General features: G+C 44.4%; 1 protein-coding gene and 1 long non-coding RNA gene across 10 annotated transcripts; one reads left to right on the top strand and one right to left on the bottom strand.

The window, feature by feature from the left end:
* The first annotated feature begins 84 nt into the window (after positions 1–84).
* LOC140703888 (uncharacterized) lies at positions 85–20,650 on the top strand. Of its 9 annotated transcripts, XM_078387143.1 has the most exons (5): positions 215–236; positions 1,269–1,381; positions 3,439–3,528; positions 15,501–15,559; positions 16,260–20,650. In XM_078387143.1, the coding sequence occupies exon 5, from the start codon at positions 16,260–16,262 to the stop codon at positions 17,718–17,720; it is 1,461 nt and encodes a 486-aa protein (XP_078243269.1). In that variant the 5' UTR covers positions 215–236; positions 1,269–1,381; positions 3,439–3,528; positions 15,501–15,559; the 3' UTR covers positions 17,721–20,650. The 9 variants fall into 9 exon arrangements, 7 of the variants coding, with proteins under 7 accessions (XP_078243268.1, XP_078243270.1, XP_078243274.1 ...); XM_078387148.1 differs by lacking the exon at positions 15,501–15,559 and having other exon boundaries at positions 146–236; XM_078387145.1 differs by lacking the exon at positions 15,501–15,559 and having other exon boundaries at positions 171–236; positions 3,443–3,528.
* Positions 12,076–16,279, bottom strand: LOC140703898 (uncharacterized). Its single transcript, XR_012083077.2, has 2 exons — positions 16,146–16,279; positions 12,076–14,869 (listed from the first exon to the last, which is right to left on the bottom strand). It is a non-coding gene; the product is annotated as an uncharacterized LOC140703898 (long non-coding RNA).
* Positions 20,651–21,059: the final 409 nt, after the last annotated feature.

Below are 21,059 nucleotides of genomic sequence, written 5' to 3'. Positions count from 1 at the left end.
CCCTCTCTTCATTCATGAAACCGTTTGGGGGAGGTTGAAGGGGGGAACCTAGAGCTACGAAAAAAGAGGCGAGAAGGAGCGCCTCCCCCTTTTTTCCGCCTTTCTCCAAACCGGAAGCGGTGGGAGGCCCCGTCCGTCCCCTCCCGTCTCTATGGTCTCTCCGTGGGTGGGGGGGAAAGAGGGCCCGTGCAAAGGGAGCCTCCTCGGGAGTTTCCCGCCTGGGGACTTGCAAGGAGGTGAGCCTTAGAGGGGAGGGAGCAGAATAGTGGGGAGGGAGGGGGGGTTCCTTCAAAAAAAGGGAAGGCAAATTCCGAGGGAGGGGGGAGGCAGGGAAGGGGGGGGTCTACTTCTCCTTTCCCTCCGGGTGGCAAATAATCCACCCCACCCCCCCTTTTCCTGGACCGACCCGAATTGCAAACCTTCCCTTCAGACTCTCCTCGTTGGGGATCTTTTTTGGGGGGGCGAGCGGATCCCCCAATGTTTCCCTCCCAGGCTGGAATCTCATCCTTCACTCTTCCCCCCCTATACACACACTTTCTCTGCCTCGGCCCCCCTTTTCTGCTCCCCCTCCGTCCCCCCCCACCTTCCTCTTCCTCCCCCTTTTTTTGGGGAAGAATCGGGCAGAGTTTGGATTAATCCTCCTTTCCTTTTTAAATATATATACTGTTGCCCCTGGAGTGTGTGTGTGTCTTCAAACACGTGTGTGGGGGGTGACAGGAGAAGGAAGGAAATCCTCAAAGCTAGAAGGATCTGAAGAAGGAAGGTCTGTGTGTGTGGGTCAGCTGGGAGGGAGGGGGCCGGTCACAGATCCCGCCCCCCAACACACACACACACACAGAGTCCTTTTCGGATGGTTGAGGAGGTGAGGATGCAGGAGGGAGGAGGGCCAAAAAAATAAAATTGAATTAAATTAAATGGATTTCCTTAGGGGGGCCCTTTCATCGCTCACCACCAACTGGGGGCATCCTCTGTGAAGCAACACCAGGAAACCCAAAGGGAGCTTCTCCTCCCTAAAGTCTCCTCAAGAGGCAGAACAACAAAACGTCCCAGATTCCTTCTCGTGAAACCCTAGATTTCAACTGCAATGGGATGCCGTGAATCAAATCAGTTTTTTTTTTACTTCAAGAAATTGGTTTCTGGGCTTGCCAGTTCCCCTTTCTGAATTGGGAGTGTGTCTCTTCTGTCCAGGCCTGCAAGAGGGGAGAATATTTTTGACCCTTTTTTTCCTCATGGTTTCCCCTTTCAACTGCTGGTGTTCTTTCTTTCAGGAGCTGACTTCCTATTTCCTCAGGGGAAAACGGGATCTTCTGCATCCAGGCCAGAGAGCTCCGCCCGGGGGTGTCCTCCTCAAGATATCTGGAAAACAAGAAGGTCTCTCCAGGTGAGGGTTTTTAGCCTCCTGACTATAAACGTGCGGAAAACAAACAAAAGGGTCCCTTATAGATTTTTGTGGTCTGCCTACCTCCCCTTGATGACTTTCCTGTAGGATTCTCCCGCACTGTCTCGAAGAAAGTGTATTCCAACTTCCTTATCTTATTGATATATTTAGAGTACCAAGCAGGGCCCAGATGTATGGGCTTCAGCCTCCGTCTCCCTGCTGGGTTTTATGTTTCAAATATTTTGGAGTGCTCCAACCCTGGATGCTTTCAAGAAAAACCTAGCTCCCCACCTGACAGATCTGCTTGGACCAGATTCCTGCCTTGAGCGGGGGGTTGGGCTTGATGGCTTTGTAGGCCCCTTCCAACTTCACTTTTCCATGATTCTATTGTTCTGTGTTTGGCCCCTGAGCAGCATTCCTAAATGGGCCCCCTGCTAGTTGAAAGGTGAGGGGCTGAAAGGTGTGAAATATAGGCCTCTGACTTAATACAAACGCCAAGAGAGAGTCAAAATAGGAAATTACATGTAGAATAAGATTTTGTACTTCAAGACCAGGAATGAAACTTCTTTCGGCCATATCCAGGTATCACTCCCCCCTTTTTGAATTCTGACAATTGAAATAACGCTGAATTGGAATCTGCTTCTCTTTGCATAGCCATTCCTGGGCTTGGAGATGAACGAAAAGCAACACACAAAGGCCAAAGTCTAGATAGAACACATACAAACAATGCCCAAATAATAAGAACCACAATTCCAATTACAACGTATCGTAGGGTGGAGAACTCCAGCATCCATGAAGGTATCCAAGACCAATCCCATGAACCTGAATTCAACTCTTTTATCCCTATCCTCACGATTCCTGCCAATCAACTCTGCTAACACATCGTGATCCCATACTAGTCTGGGTTTTCCTCTGAGGAGACACCCCCCACCTGACTTTCTCCTGAATCCTGGAGGCCTCGGTGGCTGTGGGGAAAAGAAAGGAAGGAGAGAAGGGAAACTGGCTCTCCCCCCTCCTCCCTCTCCTCCACCACCCAGGGTTCCCCCAGACTCATCTCTTCTGCAAAAGTGGGAAAAGGAGTTTTAACGCTGCAATGCCTGGGTGGGAAGCGCGGGGGGGTTCTCTGCAGGAGGAAGAGGAGGCAGAGGAAGGTTTGGGGGCAGAGAGAGATGGGGCGGAGGGGGGCCAGAAAGGGGGCTCGGCATAGAAAGTGGGGAGTGAGAGAGAGAGAGACAAAGAGTTAGACATTCCTGGAAGGGAGGTTGGTCTCCCCAGGAACGGGAGTTCTCTTGTCGTATGTGCTGTTCTTCCTGCAGGGCCAAAACAGTTCTGGGCTTTTGGGTCCTGAAAGGCGCCGTTCAGGGACGTTGGCTGTGCAAAAGACCTGCTCCCTCGATTCTTCTCCCTAGGTTTTCGCCCTCCTGCGGCCTCCCCTCTCTTGGGATCCCCAAAAGGACAGAAATAATGGAGGTTCCCGTGAGAACAGGGGAGGCCCGTCCGACCCTCGTTCCACTCCATCTATCGCACGGGCCTCTGGCATTTTTTAAAGAGGTTGGTTTTGTTGACCTTGCTGAGTGGAGCATCGGTTCGATGCTTTTTAAGCTTTCTAGACTTCCTGTTTTTCACTTTCAAATGTGCGCCCTTTTAATGTTGTACCTTAAACTGCCTTGAGTCCTTTTTAAAGAGAAGGAGAAGGGGGTAAAAATATTTTAAATAAATAGTGGGAGAAACGCCCTCTTGTGTGCCGCTGCTTTCATCACCGGTGCCAGCGGGAAGCATGATGGTTCCTGTTGCTCTCTGGTTCCCGGCTGTTGCCTCCACCTCCCTGGGAACTTGGGGGGGTTGTGTGGATTTGATCTCGGACCCTGGCTGGAGATGCGGCTGTCTGCCTGCTTTGGCGTTCGTCTTGTTCTGCTGCCTGAAGACGGGACAGAGAGAGATGGGGAGGGAGCCCCATTCGATATAAACATGAGGAAGATACCTCCCACAAGGAAATGTTTTTGATTTGCTTTATCCACGAAGCCTCCAGACTGATCCTTTCTCTTTGTCTTTTCTCCTAGGCAGGAGTGAGACGGAGGTGATTTCTCTTTGCTTTATTTTGGGACCAAAAAGGAAGAACCAAATCCCAGGTCACTCACAACCTTTGCCAGGTCAGTGAGATTTCAAGAGGTGGCTGAAGCAGCCTTGCCCCACACACACTCTCTCCCCTTTCAGTTTCCCTGGCCAGGCAGGGAGTTGAATCCAGGCCTCCTGGTTTCCAGTCTGGTACTCCATCCGTGACACCACACTGCTTCTCTGAACATGTGCAAAGTGGTGGTGTTTTGGGGTATGGTTTTCGTTGCATTTTGTTTAGGGTGGTTTTTTCAAAAATATCTTCATCCTGCTCACCCCAGCTCCATGCTCACCAAAGGCAGGTCCTGTTGACAAGAGGCAAACCTTGGTCGTCCTGATTTGGGGTGCATGGGGGTTCCCCTTCAAGCCTCCCTTCTTGTTCCCCCCAAGCCAGACTGGGGTTTTTTTTTTTTTTGCTTTGCACCCTCCACTTCCACCTGTACTTCGAACTCTGATGATCATATTCTTAACAGGGAACGTCATTTCTGTTCCCACCTTCTCCTTCAACAGGAGGATAGACGAAGGCTGAATCCGAAGGAGACGGGGGGACCCTTCTACTGGGTACCCCTGATTGTAGCGGGCACTCTGAAGCCTCTACCAACTCAGGCCTCCAGGAGTGCTCACTCTTCTTCTTCAGTTGCTGCCACCAATAATATCAAATATTTAAAAAGACAAGTGTTTCTTCCAAACAAAAACTTTTTTATTGGTATAACAAAATAAAATGGGTAAATCACAGGTAGTCAATCAAGGTTTCTCATTCACTAACACACACAGACTTTTCCCTCACTGACTATTTGGCTCACAGGCCTACAGACATGCTAATCACTAACTCTCACAAAATCTCCCTCTCAAAACTCATTTCATATCTCCTCTCGCCCTCACATACTTCATAACCCCCTTTATATATTCCAGCTCCTCCTCCTTCTGCACCACCCTCCGTCCCCTCATTGGCTGATGATCCACTGCCCAGCTGTGACAGACAGGTGAGAGCAGGGCTGAATGCTACACTGATGTCTGTTCTTTGGGTGGTTCCCAAGGCACGCTTGGTGTCCTTCTGGACCCAACGCTGTCAGTGGACAACCCGGCAGCATCTGTGACCCGATCCGCCTACTTCCCTTTTAGACGGATGGTGCAACTGGGCCCCTGCCTGGATGCAATTGTGACTCCCCGGACGGGTTCATGCACAGGGAGTCTCAAGATTAGGCTACCGTAATCCTCTTTCTGTGGGCCTTCCCTTGAGGATGACACTGGCCGATGCAAAAGGGTCTCCTCCATCCATCATTCTCCCCCTCCGGTCGTCTCCTATGGGAAGGCAATTCCACACACCCGCGTGGGGTAAGGTTCTTCCGTTCCATATTCTCTCTTTCCCCCTCTACTATTTGTATCCGCTCTTCCCTTCTCTTTCGGCTCCATCCTTATAGCGGGCCACTCTCAAGCCTCTACCCATCCAGGACTCTAAGAGTGCTCACTACCTTTCACCAAAACTGCTGCCACCAACCTATCCTTAAAACTCAAAAGGACAAGTGTTTCTTTCAAACAAATAAAATGTTTATTGATTCATACAAAAATAAAAGGGTGAATCAGGTATAAAAATCAAGTTGTCAATCACTGTTTATAAGACACTAGCTCACACAGACTTTTCCTCTCACTGACAGGCTCTTTCTCACTCTCTCTAACAATCTGTCTAAACTCTCATCTCTTAATCTGATCTCATCTCACCCATCACACACACCTTATATAACCCAGCTCCTCCCACTTCTGCACCACCCTCCGTCCTCTCATTGGCTGAGGTTCCCCTGCTCAGCTGTGACGGACAGGTGAGAGCAGAGCTGTATGCCACAATACCTCCCCCCTTAACAAGCTGTTTCATGGGGGAAAGATAAAGTGCTTTCCTCTCATAAACAACGAGGAGCAGTACAATAATACATTTAATCTAATAACAATATTACATTTAAAAAACATTTTCATAAACATTAAGTAAAACATCTTACCTGCAAGACATTCCCACACATTCTTAATATTAGACATAAAATATTAGACAACATAAAAATTATACTTACATCCAATTTCATATTCGTACATAACAAATCACATATATCAGTGGATACATGTACAACAAACTTTTAAATACTTTAACCATTTTAAGAGTCCATTTTCCTTCTTCAGTCTTCTGGTCTTCTAGAGAGGGCATCTGCAGCACAGTTCTGAGTCCCTTTAATCACTCGAACCTCGAAATCAAAGTCCTGTAGAAGCAAAACCCACCTCATCAGCTTGCTGTTGTTAGCTTTGATAGTTCTTAACCACAATAGTGGGGAATGGTCAGTACAAAGGACAAAATGCCTTCCCCATATGTACGGCTTAAGTTTCTGCACCGCATACACAATCGCAGGACACTTTCTCAATGGTGGACAGATGTCTCTCGCCTCCCTGCAGCTTCTTACTCAGGTACGCCACTGGATGAAGGTCTCCGCCGTCGTCACTCTGGCACAGCACAGCTCCTAACCCGGAGTTGGATGCATCGGTAAAGATGGTAAACTCGCGCTGGAAATCAGGAGCTCTCAGGACTGGGTTGGTTATCAATGCCTCCTTCAGCTTCCCGAATGCCTCCTCGCAGTTGCCGGACCACTGGATATAGTCAACACTCTTCTTGTGTGTTAAGTCAGTCAAAGGAGCTGCTATCTCGCTGAACCTAGGAATAAATCTCCTATAATAGCCTACCAGCCCAAGAAAAGATCTGACTTTTTTCTTGGTGTTGGGTCTAGGCCAGTTACTTATAGCTTCTACTTTAGCTTCCAGGGGTTTAATCCTACCTCCCCCTACTACATGACCTAAATACTTCAATTTGGGGCTACCCAGCTGGCATTTACTTGCTTTCACTGTTAGCCCAGGTGCTGTTAATCTTTGCAGCACTGTTTCTAGGTGACAAAGGTGATCTCTCCAGGTGTTGTTAAAAATACCTATGTCGTCAATATAAGCCACTGTGAAATTGCTAAGTCCCTGTAAAGTTTGGTCCATAAGTCTGGAAAGTTGCCGGTGAGTTTCTTAGGCCAAAACTCAAAACATGGAACTCGTATAGACCAAAAGGACTAGAAAAGGCTGTTTTCTCCTGGTCTTCGGGGTCAATTCTCACTTGCCAGAATCCATTCGTTAGGTCTAGGCAGCAAATATATTGTCATCCCCCTATGGTCTCTATTAGGTTGTCTAATCTGGGCATAGGATACGCATCCGGCTTGGTGACGTGATTCAGCTTCCTATAATCAACACAAAATCGAATACTGCCATCTGGTTTGTCGACCAAGACTATAGGAGCAGACCAAAGGCTGGATGACGGAACAATGATGTTTTCTTTCAGCATATCATGATTGTGGGGGTGCATCTCCAGTATCAATCTTGTGCACCACTCCCTTGACTAACCCAGGTTTGCTGGAGAAAACCTGTTGGTACTTTGTAATCAAGGTCCTCAGTTCACACTGTTGCTTATGGGAAAGTACAGGGCTGATTTTGACATCTTCAGGGTTATATATTGTTGTTCCCCTTCCTTCCCAATAGGGTAAGTCATGTTTCTCATTGCCAGCTTCTTTCATAGCGAATAACACTCTGTTTTCTTCCCTATAATATGGTTTGATCATATTAACATCAACCACCCTCCTGCCTGGTTCTCCATCCTCCTTAATGACATAATTAAGGTCATTCATTTTGGCAATAATTCTAAATGGTCCTGCCCAATTTATTTGTAACTTGTTCCCTTTGAGAGGTCTTAGTACCAGCACCTCATCTCCAGGATTAAAACTTCTTTCCCTGGCTTTCCTGTCATACCATACTTTTTGCTTATTTTTCTGCCCTTGTAAATTCTCAGCAGCTATAAAGGAAATCAACCCTGAATGCTCACTTGAAGGACAGATCCTGAAGCTGAGGCTCCAGTACTTTGGCCATCTCATGAGAAGAAAAGAGTCCTTGGAAAAAACCTTGATGTTAGGAAGGTGTGATGGCAAGAGAAGGGGACGACCTAGGATGAGATGGCTAGACAGTGTCTGCGAAGCAACCAACATGAACCTGACACAACTCCGGGAGGCAGTAGAAGACAGGAGGGCCTGGCGTGCTCTGGTCCATGGGGTCACGAAGAGTCGGACACGACTAAACGACTAAACACACACATCTCTAGATTTCTTTTCAAAGTGTTCATCAGGTTGTCTAAATACGATATTACGTTCTCAGGATCAGACTCTTGTATCTTCTCCCAACTTTGTCTAATTAAGTCAAGAGGTCGTCTCATTTTCCTCCCAAACAGCAATTCAAAAGGACTAAATCATGTATTGTCTTGGGGTACAGACCTATATGCATATAACAGAAGTTGTATTCTCTGATCATTATTGTAAGGATTCTCAGCGGAATAGACCCTAATCATGCGCATCAGGGTACCATTAAATCTCTCTGTGAGCTCATTAGTTTGCAGGTGATATGGGGAAGTATTTAAATGTTTGATCCCACATATTTGCCACAGTCTCTGCATGAGTTTTGAAATAAAAGATGTCCCTAAGTCAGTTAGTATTTCTGACGCAAAGCCCATTCAACTCATATAACTCAGCAGTGCATCAGCCACAGTCATCATAGGCATCCTTCAGTCTCTAGAGACTATGGTAACGTGCTCTGAATCGAGGAATGTCCTCTCCAGAGCATGAAGCCCGGGTAAGGTAATATGGAGGATAGGCTGTTACCCAAGCAGCAGATCCTCCCTCTCCACATTGCTGAAATGGTCCAATGGAAAGGCAAGAGCCAATACAACTGGTTCCAGCAATGTCGCAGGAGTTGGCAGAGCGACACATGCTGCTTTCGGGACTCCAGCTCCAGATTTTGCCTCAAGGTTAACTCCTGAAGCCTTTTCCATGAGTGGATATAGCCACAAGGCAGTGGAGGTTTGAAATCGGAGTTTTCCTTCTCCTAGATGGGTGCCTTCCATGGCTGATGAGCCCCACCTACCCGGCCTGCTCTTTAATAGTGTGAAAGTATGATCTAACACTTAAAACTTTCATGCCTCCCAGGCTTATGCAAATCTAATTGCCTTTCCTATTTACCATATTAAGGCCACAGATAGAATTTGAGAACGGCGTGTGGTCCTGGGACACGCTCTTTTAAAGCAGAAAGTCCCACCCCTAGGCCCCATTCCCAGGCCATGTGGTCAGGAGACAAAAAGAAAGCCCAGGAAAAAAAACGTCCCACCCCTAGGCCCCACCCCCAGGCCATGTGGTCAGGAGACAAAAAGAAAGCCCAGGGGAAAAAAAAACTCAGCAAGGCATCCATGCAAACATACCTGGCCTTCGCCCTCAGCCCAGCTTCCTAGGGAAAAGGGTCCAGGGTCCTGGGACACGCTCTTTTAAAGCAGAAAGTCCCACCCCTAGGCCCCACCCCCAGGCCATGTGGTCAGGAGACAAAAAGAGAAAGCCCCAGTATGAGTCTCAATATTCCTCAGAGGAATGGCCTCAGGGTATCATGTGGCATGGTCCACAATGGTCAGAATAAATCTGTTCCCCCTTTGGGTGACTCTAGGCAATGGTCCTATAATATCCACGCCAATATGTTGGAATGGGATAGAAATCACTGGTAAAGGGCATAGCTTCGCTTTTGTTTTATCATTACTATTGCCCTGCCTTTGGCAAACATCACAACCCTGACGAAAAGTTTTAATCTGCCTTCCCACCTCAGGCCAGTAGAAATTCTGTGATATTCTTTGCTTGGTTTTATTAATGCCTAGATGAGCAGAAAATATATCTGAGTGTCCCCTTTCTAATACTTGCTGGCGATATTTCAAAGGAACCACTAACTGTTTTTGAAGATTGTCCCCCCCCTTTCTTGGGGTGAGACTCTCGGTACAATAAGCCCTGTTCAAGGTGGAACCTCTCAGGTCTTTCAGGGGTTAATTTTGCTTCAGAAACGCTCTCAAAGCATTGTTTCAGTGTGGAATCTGATTTCTGTTCTTGACTGAATGTATTGCTTTGGGAAATATTAAGTGGAAATATCTCAGATGAATTAATACTGTTAGGTATTCCCTTCCTCTGATTTTCACACCCTTCCTCAGCTGCCTCTGCTTTATCTTGTTGGGAACGTGTCAAAACTAAAACCCTCTTCACATGTTCAAAGAGGTCATTTCCGATTAAAACCGCTGCTGGAACCTGTGAAGAAATCCCAATTCTCCAAGGTCCTTCCCATCCCTGGTACCTAAGGTGTACCTCAGCCACAGGCAAACTGACTGCTTTTTCACCAATTCCCTTCACAACCATGTTTTCCCCATTTAAGATGTATTTCTGAGTTATTATATCCGGGTGATACAGCGTGACTTGTGAACATGAGTCCCTCAAAGCCATGTATTATCAAAGATATAAATATGGTCCCCAGCCATTTGAAATAACTCTTGGTTTGTTTTAATTAAAAAGCAATGTCTAATTTCTGCCAAAGGGAAATCAGGTTCAATATTATCAGCTTGTGTTGCCATAGCGGCTGACTTCTCCCTTGGTGGATTGTCCTGTTCCTGTTGCACACAGTATACTGCCTTAGGCTTACCTAAATTTACTTTTTGTGGTACAAATTCTCTATTTTTACCACACTGGGATGCAATATGGCCCTTTTCATTACACTTAAAACAAGTCCTAACATTCCATTGATCATTCCCAGCACCTTTCCCTCCTTTTCCCTCCAAATTTTGGTTTCTAGCTTGGCTGTCTGGGGACTTGCCCACAAAATGGCCCCCAACCTTCTGCTGGTTTTTAAAGTGTCCTCTGGGATATTTATTGGAGTCTTCCCACACTTTTCTCACAACCTTTCCCTCATAACCACTTGGTTTTCTGATCTGGGAAATGAAATCAGCAATCTCCCCTGCCTCTCTCAAATTTCGGGGTTTCTTGTCCTTAACTAAAAACTTCAGATCCCCAGGTAAGAGAGAATAGAACTGCTCCAATCCAAAAATATTTTTAAGGTCTTCTACTGTCTCAGCTTTCACCTGAACCACCCATTTGTCTAGATATCTGGACAAGTTTGCTCCTAATTGTGAGTAAGATTCATCAGGTTTCTTGGTCAGAGACCTGAATTTCTGTCTCAACTGTTCTGAATTTATGCCATACCTGGCAAACACTAACTTTTTGAACTCATCATAATTTTTAATAAATTCCAAAGGCATCTCGGCATAGATCTCTGCCAGGCCTCCATTAATTTGGGATCTCAACACTATCATTCTTTCAGAATCCCTCACAGAAAAATCTTTCAAACATAACAAAAAATGATTCTGGACCATCTCCTTTTCTAAAGACAGGGAATCTTTTTAGATCTGCCTTTGACAACTGTCTGGCCTCCACTCCTCTCTCTCTCTCTCTCTCTCTCACTCACTCACTCACTCACTCACTCACTCACTCATTCATTCACTCACTCGCTCTCTCTGCTTCTGGTCCTTCAGACTCCTTGTCTCCTTCCTTTACTCTTCCCCTCATGTCCGACGGGGGTGGGTGAGTTTTCCCTTTCTTCCTTTGTCCCCTTTCCCCTCTTCGCTGGCTTGGGCTCCCTCCACTTTCTTTGGGAAAAGTGTAAAACCCTCTTGCCCCCTTTCACCCACGGGGCTCTTGTGAGTCTCTTCTTCCCCCTTTAGGGATCCTAAAGAAGGAACTGAAGAAGCCCCTTCTGCCTTGGAGAACTTTGGAAAGGGAAAATCAAATGAAAGAGCCGATGATGAATCTCAAGGAGTGGAGGGCTTTTTAATCCGTGGATTGACCTTGAAGTAGCCTTGACAGACTCCCACAGACTGGCTGGTGGGTCTCCTCCATGTGGGATGAGCAAGGGATTGATTCCAAATTAAGGAATTAAAAAGGATGTAAGAAAGGGAGCGGAACATTTCAGCCTGGATTCCCAAGTCTGCCAGTTTGGAGAGATCCTTCTGGAGCTCTTCACAATCCCTTCTGGTCTTCACCATCCGGAAAAAGTTGCCTGTCATCTGCAAACTTGGCCACTTCATTGCTTATCGTTGTCTCCAGGACTTTGATGAACATCTTGAAAAGCACCGGTCCTAGGACAGATCCCTGAAGGCACACTGCTCTTCACCTCCCTCCATGGTGGAAATTTTCCCATTGACACCTCTTCTCTGTTCCCTGGTTCTCCACCAATTCTCAGTCTATCAGAGGACCTGCCCTCTTATCCCCTGACACTGGAGTTTTCTCAGCAGGCTTTGGTGAGGGACCACATCAAATGCCTTCTCAAAATCCAGCTACACAATATCCACTGATTTACCCACATCCACCTGCCTAGTTTCCAAAGGTTTGTGAGGCAAGACGTACCTTGACAGAAATCATGTTGATTCTCCCTCACCAAGGCTTGTTCTCTGTGTTTTAAGATTTTATCTTGGATGAGGCTGTCCACTGTCTTCCCTGGAACAGATGTTAGGCTAACCGGTCTGTGGTTTCCCGCAATCCTTCCCTCCTTCCTTTTTTAAAGATTGCCGTGACATGTGCTGTTCTCCAGTCCTCTGGCACTGTGGCTATTTGGTTACAGACCAAGCCCGCTACCCAATATTTTAGCTCCAGCAAGAAGTCAGACGAGACGCAACCAGCTGAACCGAAGTCCAGTTTTATTAAATAGGCAATGCAAAGTCATCTGGGACTTCTCTTAAAGGCAGAGAAGAACCCGAAAATACAGCGTACAGGAACTTTATACCGTAACAAACAAAGAGTCATAAAGTTCTACAAACTCACTAGCTAAAATATACATAATATTTGGATCCTACACCTAACACGATATAAACATGCAGAAAACAAACAAGTGAGTCCCTTATATATTTTTGGGGTGTGCCACCTCCCCTTGATGACCTTCCTGTAGGATTCCCCTGCACTGTCTGGAAGAAAGTGTATTCCAACTTCCTTTTCTTATTGATATATTTAGGTTACCAAGCAGGAACCAGATGTATGGACTTCAGCATCTGTCTCCCTGCTGAGTTTTATGTTTCAACTATTTTGGAGTGCTCCAAACTTGGAGGCTTTCAGGAAAAACTTAGATCATCACCTGGCAGATCTGCTTGGACCATATTCCTGCCTTGTGCAGGGGATTGGACTTGATGGCCTTGTAGGCCCCTTCCAACTTCACTTTTCCATGATTCTATGGTTCTATCTTGTGTTTGGCCCCTGGGCAGCATTCCTAAATGGGCCACCTGCTAGTTGAAAGGTGAGGGGCTGGAAGGTGTGAAATATAGGCCTTTGACTTAATACAAAGGTCATGAGAGAATTAATATTATAAATTACATGTAGAATAAGATTTTCTACTTGAAGACCAGGAATGAAACTACTTTCGGCCATATCCAGGTGTCACTCCCCACTTTTTAAATTCTGACAATTGAAATCCTCCATACGGTGGCCATTTTCGTTGCCCGGTAAGCAAGGGATCCGGGCGAAAACACAGCAGGCAGCCATTTTGGAACCACCGATCAGCTGTTGGAAAATCATCACTATGTGATAATCAATAAGGTGGGGTGAAAAGGAGATGGAGGTTCAGCTGGGGTCCAGACAATTGAAACAACGCTGAATTAAAATCTGCTCCTCTTTGCATAGCCATTCCCGGGCTTGGAGATGAACGAAAAGTAACACACAACGGCCAAAGTCTAGATAGAACGCATACAAATAATTCTGAAATAATAAGAACCACAATTCCAATTACAACGTAACGTAGGGTGGAGAACTCCAGCATCCATGAAATTATCCAAGACCAATCCCATGAACCTGAATTCAACTCTTTTATCCCTATCCTCATGATTCCTGCCAATCAACTCTGCTAACACATCATTGACTCAATACTGTAGTCCTTTTGAGGTGTTCTGGTACATGTAATGTGTTTGATTTATATTAGGTACACAGGCCGCCACGATGCAGGAGCATCCTATCAGTGGCTAACGTCTGTTGCAAAACCATATTCTTCAGGGAAACTACTTCAGACTGTAATTTTGCTTCTCTTTCCGTAGTGACGTTCTCAAAGAGATCTAGGGCTCCTGAAGTCTTCTATACAAATTCTGCTGAGGTGGGAATGTCTTTATAGATAATTTTCTGAGGCCTCTACTGCTGGAAAAAAGGCTCCTTCCTACTTTGAGTCTCTGTGGAACCATTTCCAGGCCTCCAGACAAGACCCTCTGGGTGACCTGTGTGGCTTGAGGAGAAGAACTTGGATCTCATTGAATTCCTTCTTCAAGAAATGCTATTCGGGCAGCAGGATCTGCCCAAGGTCGTCTGTCGTGAAGACAGATGCAAAGAACTTCTTTAATTTCTGTGCCACCTCCAAGTCCCCCTTTGCCTCCCTCCCCATCCAGAGGGCCAGCCACTTCTCTGCCAAGTTTCCTGCTTCTAACATATTTAAAGAAGCTTTTATTATTCCCCTTTATATTGCTTGGCCTTCTGTCTCATCTTCTTCTATGTCTTTTGCCAGAGTTTGTGTTGCTTTTTGTTTTCTTCACTTGGGAAGGATTTGCATTTACGGAAGGACCCCCCCCCCTTCCTCTTTAAAGCCTCTGTAACTCTGCTCATTAACCACGCCGGCACCTTCTTGGACTTAGTTGAGCTACTCTTTCTTTGCGGTATGCACTTCCGCTGGGCCTCGACTACCGTTGTAAAGACTCCATGCACTCTGAAGAGATACTTTTTAACCTTCCCTTTCAACTTTTTAATTAGTTTTCCTCATCTGTGGGTAGTCCACCCTTCAGAAACCAAGGGGTTTTTTATCTTGAGGATGAAGCACCCCCATCACATCACTCTGTGGGTCTGGCAGTTTAACCCACAGTGAATCTATGACAGACTGAGACCCACCATCCACCTCCATTCTGATGGATTCTACCCTTTCTTTGACCTAGATGGCCACCTTTGACCTCCCACACACCCCTCCCTTTTTCTTCTGGATAACCTGGGATGGCGCAATTCCACCGGCTCTTTGAATCCCACCAGGTTTTGAGGATAGCTGCTGTATAAATCTTCTATCTAGCCTCCAAATGATCCAGTTCTCCCCTCTTTGCTCAGACGTTTCAGGCATTTGTGTAAAATGCACGTGGGTATGGGGTCCCCCAAGAAGGGTGGCTTGTTTCTTTTTCCTATAGAGAACTCCTTGCAATGAGGACACACCCCTGACACTTTTGCCCAGGAGCCAGGTAGTCGTGCAGAGGACCCTCGGTGCAAAACACGAGACAGCCCCCAACCCACTGCTGTCTTCCTGAGAGCATGCTTGTTTTTGTTTCAAGCTTGCCAAACCTCTTCCTCAAAGGACGTGAGAGGCAGGATCTGCGGCCCTGGCTTCCTCTCCCGCACCGCTGAACTTGCTGGGTCTTCTTACCCTGCCCTTGGTGGCAGGAGGCAAGGACCGATAACATGACACCATCTGCAAGAGAATGTGCAGCATTTAGAATTCATAATATTTAATTTCACTTGGGTCAGATACCTTCTCCATTTCAATGTATACATTTTGGTCTTTATTCTGACTGACGTGGTTTATCAAATACTTTTTTCCTCTCACCCGCCTTGGTTTAGGTCTCTCACTCTGGAGCCAGAGGCTGGGCGTTCACTTCCCTTCTAGCTCTGCAGTTTTAGTATTCTATTAACTCAGTACCTATTTCCCTGGCTATCTCTGCTTCCTATCCTGTTTTCAGAAATGCCTCATGATTCTCTACCCATAATAGCATCTCATAAATTCTGCATCCCATCCCGTTCATGGACCTGTCCTTTCTCTTCTCCCTCTGAAGGATAATCTCTGCAGACTTTGTCAGTTCCCTGCATTACTCTTTACCCGTTAAATAATCAAGCTGCATCACATTCATCGACATTAACTGTTCCTTTTCTAACACTGTGCTTCCCCCCCCCTTGGTGTTCATTTTTGCTAACCAATACTTCAATTCAAATATATGTTTTCTCTTTAATAAACATTGAGAAAATCCTTTCTAATTTTCTGGAAAATTCACAACAATTATTGGGGAGGATTTAAAAAAGAGAATTAAAACTGGCCTTTGGTATAGTTTTCATTTTAGATGAGACAATTTGACCAAAGTGTGATGGCTGATCTTCCTACAATCATGTAAGTTATTTTTCATTTCTAATTTCAACTTTTCAAAATTTTGCTTTTTAAAATCTTTTAATTTTAGTAACATTTATTCCTCCTTATTGTAGTCTATATAGTAATAGTATTTTTCCTAATTATTCTAATAAAACGTCATCTCAAATTTATTCAAGTTTATTTTGTCCTTTCCCCACTGATTATAACTGCTGCTGATCATGGTGACTCACCTTAAGAGGAATCTAGAACAGTGTTTCCCATCCTTTTTTGAGCCGTAACCCCCTTGTATAATTGCTACTGAACCTACAATTTTCATTAAAAGGCATTTTAATGGGATAACGACATCACATCAAAATAAAAATTCTATTCAGAATAGAATTCTAAGCTAATAATTAAGGGAGGGCTGCAAATCTGCCTTTACCAAATGCAAATTGAAAAGGAAATTAAGTTAAAACACTTTGCGTTTGAGGTATTTTTTGGGAGTGGAAATGTTCCTTCATGACTTCTCCCCCCCAAGCGGTTCCTCAGTGAAGTTCCCCTCCCACCTCAAGGCCAAAGGCAAAACCTCAGGTCCAGCCTCACGCCCACCCTGTTTCTCCTCCCTCACCTTTTTGCCTGTATTTCCTTCCTCCTCTGTGACTCAGTCAGAGCCAGAATATGTTTCTCTGTATCCCAGCACCTTTCTGAAATGGTTGTTTCTCTTCTTTTTCTTATTTACCAGATGATGAACAGAAGAAGAATTGACCAGGGAGACCTGGGGCATCCGCTGCAGAAAGAAATAAAGAAGGGGGGCGAAAGAGAATTGAAAACCCAACTGGGCAGGAATAGATGTCACATGAAAGAGCTCACACAGGGGAGAAACAAAATAAATACATGTCACCTCATTAGGCATCAAAGAACTCAAACAGAGGAGAAACTGTATCCATGTATGGAATGTGGAAAGAGCTTCAGTTACAGCAGTGAACTGAGTAGACATCAGAGAACTCACACTGGGGAGAAACCATATAAATGCATGGAATGTGGAAAGAGCTTCAGTTACAGCAGTCACCTGAGGTCCCATCAAAGAACTCACACTGGGGAGAAACCATATAAATGCATGGAATGTGGGAAGAGCTTCAGTCAGAGCAGTGCCCTGAGTTCCCATCAAAGAACTCACACTGGGGAGAAACCATATAAATGTATAGAATGTGGGCAGAAGTTCAGTCTGAAGGGTACCCTGAGTTCCCATCAAAGAACTCACACTGGGGAGAAATCATATAAATGCATGGAATGTGGGAAGAGCTTCAGTCGGAGAGATGAACTGAGTTCACATCAAAGAACTCACAGTGGGGAGAAACCATTTAAATGCATGGAATGTGGAAAGAGCTTCAGTCAGAGAAGTGGCCTGAGTAGACATCAAAGAACTCACACTGGGGAGAAACCATATAAATGCATGGATTGTGGAAAGAGCTTCAGTCACAGCAATGCCCTGAGTTACCATCAAAAAACTCATACTGGGGAGAAACCATATAAATGCATGGAATGTGGAAAGAGCTTCTGTCACAGCACTGGCCTCAGTTCCCATCAAAGAACTCACACTGGGGAGAAACCATATAAATGCATGGAATGTGGGAAGAGCTTCAATCGGAGCACTCACCTGAGTTCACATCAAAGAACTCACACTTTGGAGAAACCTTATAAATGCATGGAATGTGGAAAGAGCTTCCGTCACAGCACTGGCCTCAGTTCCCATCAAAGAACTCACACTGGGGAGAAACCATATAAATGTATGCAATGTGGAAAGAACTTCAGTCAGAGCAGTCATCTGAGTGCACATCAAAGAACTCATACTGGGGAGAAACCATATAAATGCATGGAATGTGGAAAGAGCTTCAGGCGTAGCAATGACCTGAGTTCCCATCAAAGAACTCACACTGGGGATAAACCATATAAATGCATGGAATGTGGAAAGAGCTTCAGTCAGAGCAGTGCCCTGAGCACACATCTAAGAACTCACACTGGGGAGAAACCATATAAATGCATGGAATGTGGGAGGAGCTTCAGTCAGAGCAGTGCCCTGAGTTCACATCAAAGAACTCACACTGGGGAGAAACCATATAAATGTATGGAATGTGGAAAGATCTTTAGCCATACCAGTAGCTTTATGTCCCATCTAAATATTCACACTGGGCAGAAAGCATAGAAATGCACCGAATGTAAACAGCTTCAGTAGGAGCAGTTACCTTTGTTCATATCAAATCATATCGATGCATTGAATGTGGAAAGCCTCATTTAGACCCATAACCTTAGTTATCATTGTCATGATGACCTCTACCTAAAGAGATAAGGATTGTGGGCCAGGGAGTCACTGTGGGCGCAAAACAACATACTTAGTGCTTGAGGTAGGTGCTTGAGGCCTCCAAAATGCCGCGTGGGCAAGTCCGACTTAAAAGAAACCTTTGCTTACTTTCAAAGCAGTAACCTGTTCACTGAGTGCTTCCTTAGACAGCACAACAGCCTGAGCGTGTAGGACCCCTCAGTATTACAGTAGCAATTAGTGACCTCATATCCTCACTACATTTACTTTTAATCCTGCTGTTCAAGAGACTAGTCCTCTGTTGAAGAATTAGATTTGTTTGCATTAAGAAAATAACGTCGTTTCATTAGAATACAGTTGTAGCTTTAAAGACATGAGCATTATTTATTTATTTTATTTATTTATTTTATATCCCACCTATCTAATCAATTAAGACTACTCTAGGCGGCATTAGGCATATCCCACTGTTACAATGATTAAAATAAGTCTACTTTTTCTAAGTAAAATAACAACCAGAACCTAAGTTATCTTTGCTCACTTTACATGTTAGTATCTAGAGAAGCCAAATGATTTCTCCCTTCTCTTCTTTTTCAAAAGGCAAACCTCTCACATTCCACAACATCCACTCATACAAGAACAACCATTTTTCTGCATGTCTCTGGATCATGTTCTTCATGATACTTCCAAGTTGTTAACCAATTAACTCCAAGTGGAGTTAACACCACCCACATTTCACAAGAGAAGATCCAAGCCCCAGTGGCTGATACTTTATGCTCTGTTTCTTCTCTGGGCCTCTTGGGCCTTGCTTCCTTATCTTCATGCCAGGCAAAGCAACTCTGCGTAACAACCTCATTAGAACATTTCATTGCTTTTCAATTCATCTCACACAGGACCTAACAGACTCCATCTTTGTATGATGACGAGTTCCAGTTTCCTCGGGGCACAAACTATACAATCCATGGAATGCAGATTGAGCTTCATTTGGAGAGATAACCTTAGTTGTGTGCATTATTTAAAAAGAATTAACTTAATGGCATGCAGGGTTTTTTTAACCTAAAACTTAACACTGCTTTTTAAAAGGTGCTTCAGAGTTGCATTACAAGTGAAAGCTTTTAGAAAAATCGCAGCTAGGGATATAGTTTACATTCAACGCCTTGTTTTGGTACAAAAACTGCTGATAAGTTAACAAGGCATAAGTAGCTCATTCAGTTTCGTGCTAGTTTCCACTGGAAAGAAAATGCTAAAGTAATATGAAACGGAGAGAAAAGAGAAAAAACGAGTGAATGTTGAAGTCCATTTGTGTTGTATTTCATTTATAACATTAATTAACAAAGGGATGTGGAAACTTGAGTTAAACTAAGTAGAACAATACAGTGGTGCCTTGCATAACGAGCGCACCGTTTAACGACGAATTCGCATAGCGATCCATTTTTCAGGATCGCTAATGCAATCGCATACCGATGTTAGAATAGGGCAAAAATCGGTTTGCGACGATTGCTAAGCGTTTTGCTTACCAATCTTCTCATTGCGATTTTTAGACAGCTGTTCGGCGGTTCCAAAATGGCCGCGTGCAGTGTTTTCGCGCCCTGCCCTCGCTTACTGAGGGCGCGAAAATGGCGGACGGATGGGGAAACTTCGCTGAACGGTGACTTCGTTTAATGCGTTCCAGTGGGCTTTTCCGTTCCGTTTAGCGATGTTTCCTCATAGCAAAGGTTAATCCAGAACGGATTAAGCTCGCTATGCGGGGCACCACTGTATATTGCACAATGGAAGATTTTACAGAATTTTACAAAATAAAAAAATAGATGATTTAAGGCTAACTGATGAAAGATGAGCAAGTAGCAGAGACAAAAGGTGTCATTTGTTTTAGAAGGCTTTACCCTCGTAAATAATAGTAGTAATTGAGTTTTGAAGATACAACCAATGAATATATATTCTGTATTGTTTCCATCAATAGATATTTCTGTGCTATTGTATCGAGAGCATCCTGGTTTGTAAGGGCAGGTATTGTTAAAAGAGAGCTGAAATTTTGTTCAGACTTTTTGAGTTTTTCAAGCTCCGATCGCTTCAGGCCCTGGACTGCACTGGATCAGAGTTGGCCCAATCCTTTGATTTTTCAACATCTGAGCTTCTCAGAGGCTCAGGAAGAGGTTGTTTTGCTGACAGATGAAGAACAAAGGGATATAAATAGAGATCACACACGCACACACAGTGTTATTAGAAAGGAATGGAGAACCACACAGGATTGGTTTTCATGGAGTAGAACAACAGACTATGGAACTGATGCAGGGTGAAATTCCTTAGAGAAGAGGAAAGATAACCGTGTGGCAGTGACAGCCAGCAATGGATTTTACATACAGCTGGGTGAGAAAAAAAATTCTCTGTGTTAACCCGCTTAGAGCCAAATAATGCTTTTGACTTTGTACAGGTATACATTTATTTTTAAAGTTTAAATACTTTTGCATGTCTTTTATTGAAAATGATAAGTTTTTTGCTTTTTATCATTGTATTCTTAGAAACTTCGAAGTGTTCAGAAGATGTATTATTTGTCTTTCTAGATTATGAGCTCTTGTGTTTTAATGTATTTGTATTTTTGATTGAAACATGTCTTAAAATCTGCCTATAACCTAAGTTTAAATACCCCCATCTTTTTACAAGGTGTAAGGATGTATTTTAAGTAATCTTACAGTTTCTGCATAACCTACAGTTTTTTCCTCATACATGTAAGACTTCCTGTCATATTTTTTTGGATTTAGTATATTTAAGTATGGAACCTAGAAATGATGTCAATAAAAAAACTTGTACAGAATTAAGAAGTTTTGGAATTGCCTGGAATCATTGCAACCATGAAAAGACTCCTTATGAGATACCCAGATGAGCTTCAAACACCTTGTCACTGATTGTCTTTGTGAGGGGGAGGGTCAGGATGAACTCATGCCGACTGGAGTGCTGTCCTTTCCTGAGGAGAGGATGGAGAAGCTCATAAAGCCCCAGAGAAAGAACATATGACCCATCAGAGAAGCGGCAGCTCCATGGTGCGAATGGGATGAGAGATATTTTTTTTTATTTATTTATTTATTTATTTAATTTATATGCCGCCCACTCTACCCAAAGGTCTCTGGGCGGCTTACAACAATTAAAATTCAATGGAATAAAATAAAATGATTAAAATACAATTAAAATACAATTAAAATACAATTAAAATTGCCATCATTAAGACCCACA

The sequence above is a fragment of the Pogona vitticeps genome, chromosome 2 (assembly GCF_051106095.1).
Source record: "Pogona vitticeps strain Pit_001003342236 chromosome 2, PviZW2.1, whole genome shotgun sequence".
In the NCBI taxonomy this organism is placed as follows: domain Eukaryota; kingdom Metazoa; phylum Chordata; class Lepidosauria; order Squamata; family Agamidae; genus Pogona; species Pogona vitticeps.
The sequence above is the reverse complement of the archived record's forward strand: the minus strand, read 5'-3'. Positions and strand labels throughout refer to the sequence as shown.

Excerpts from the sequence above, each read along its gene's own strand:
- LOC140703888 (XM_078387142.1), top strand. The coding sequence starts at position 152 with ATGGTCTCTCCGTGGGTGGGGGGGAAAGAGGGCCCGTGCAAAGGGAGC. Across the intron at positions 237-1,268 it reads GCCTGGGGACTTGCAAGGAG|GAGCTGACTTCCTATTTCCT; the intron begins GTGAGCCTTAGA and ends TCTTTCTTTCAG. Across the intron at positions 1,382-16,259 it reads AAACAAGAAGGTCTCTCCAG|ATGATGAACAGAAGAAGAAT; the intron begins GTGAGGGTTTTT and ends CTTATTTACCAG.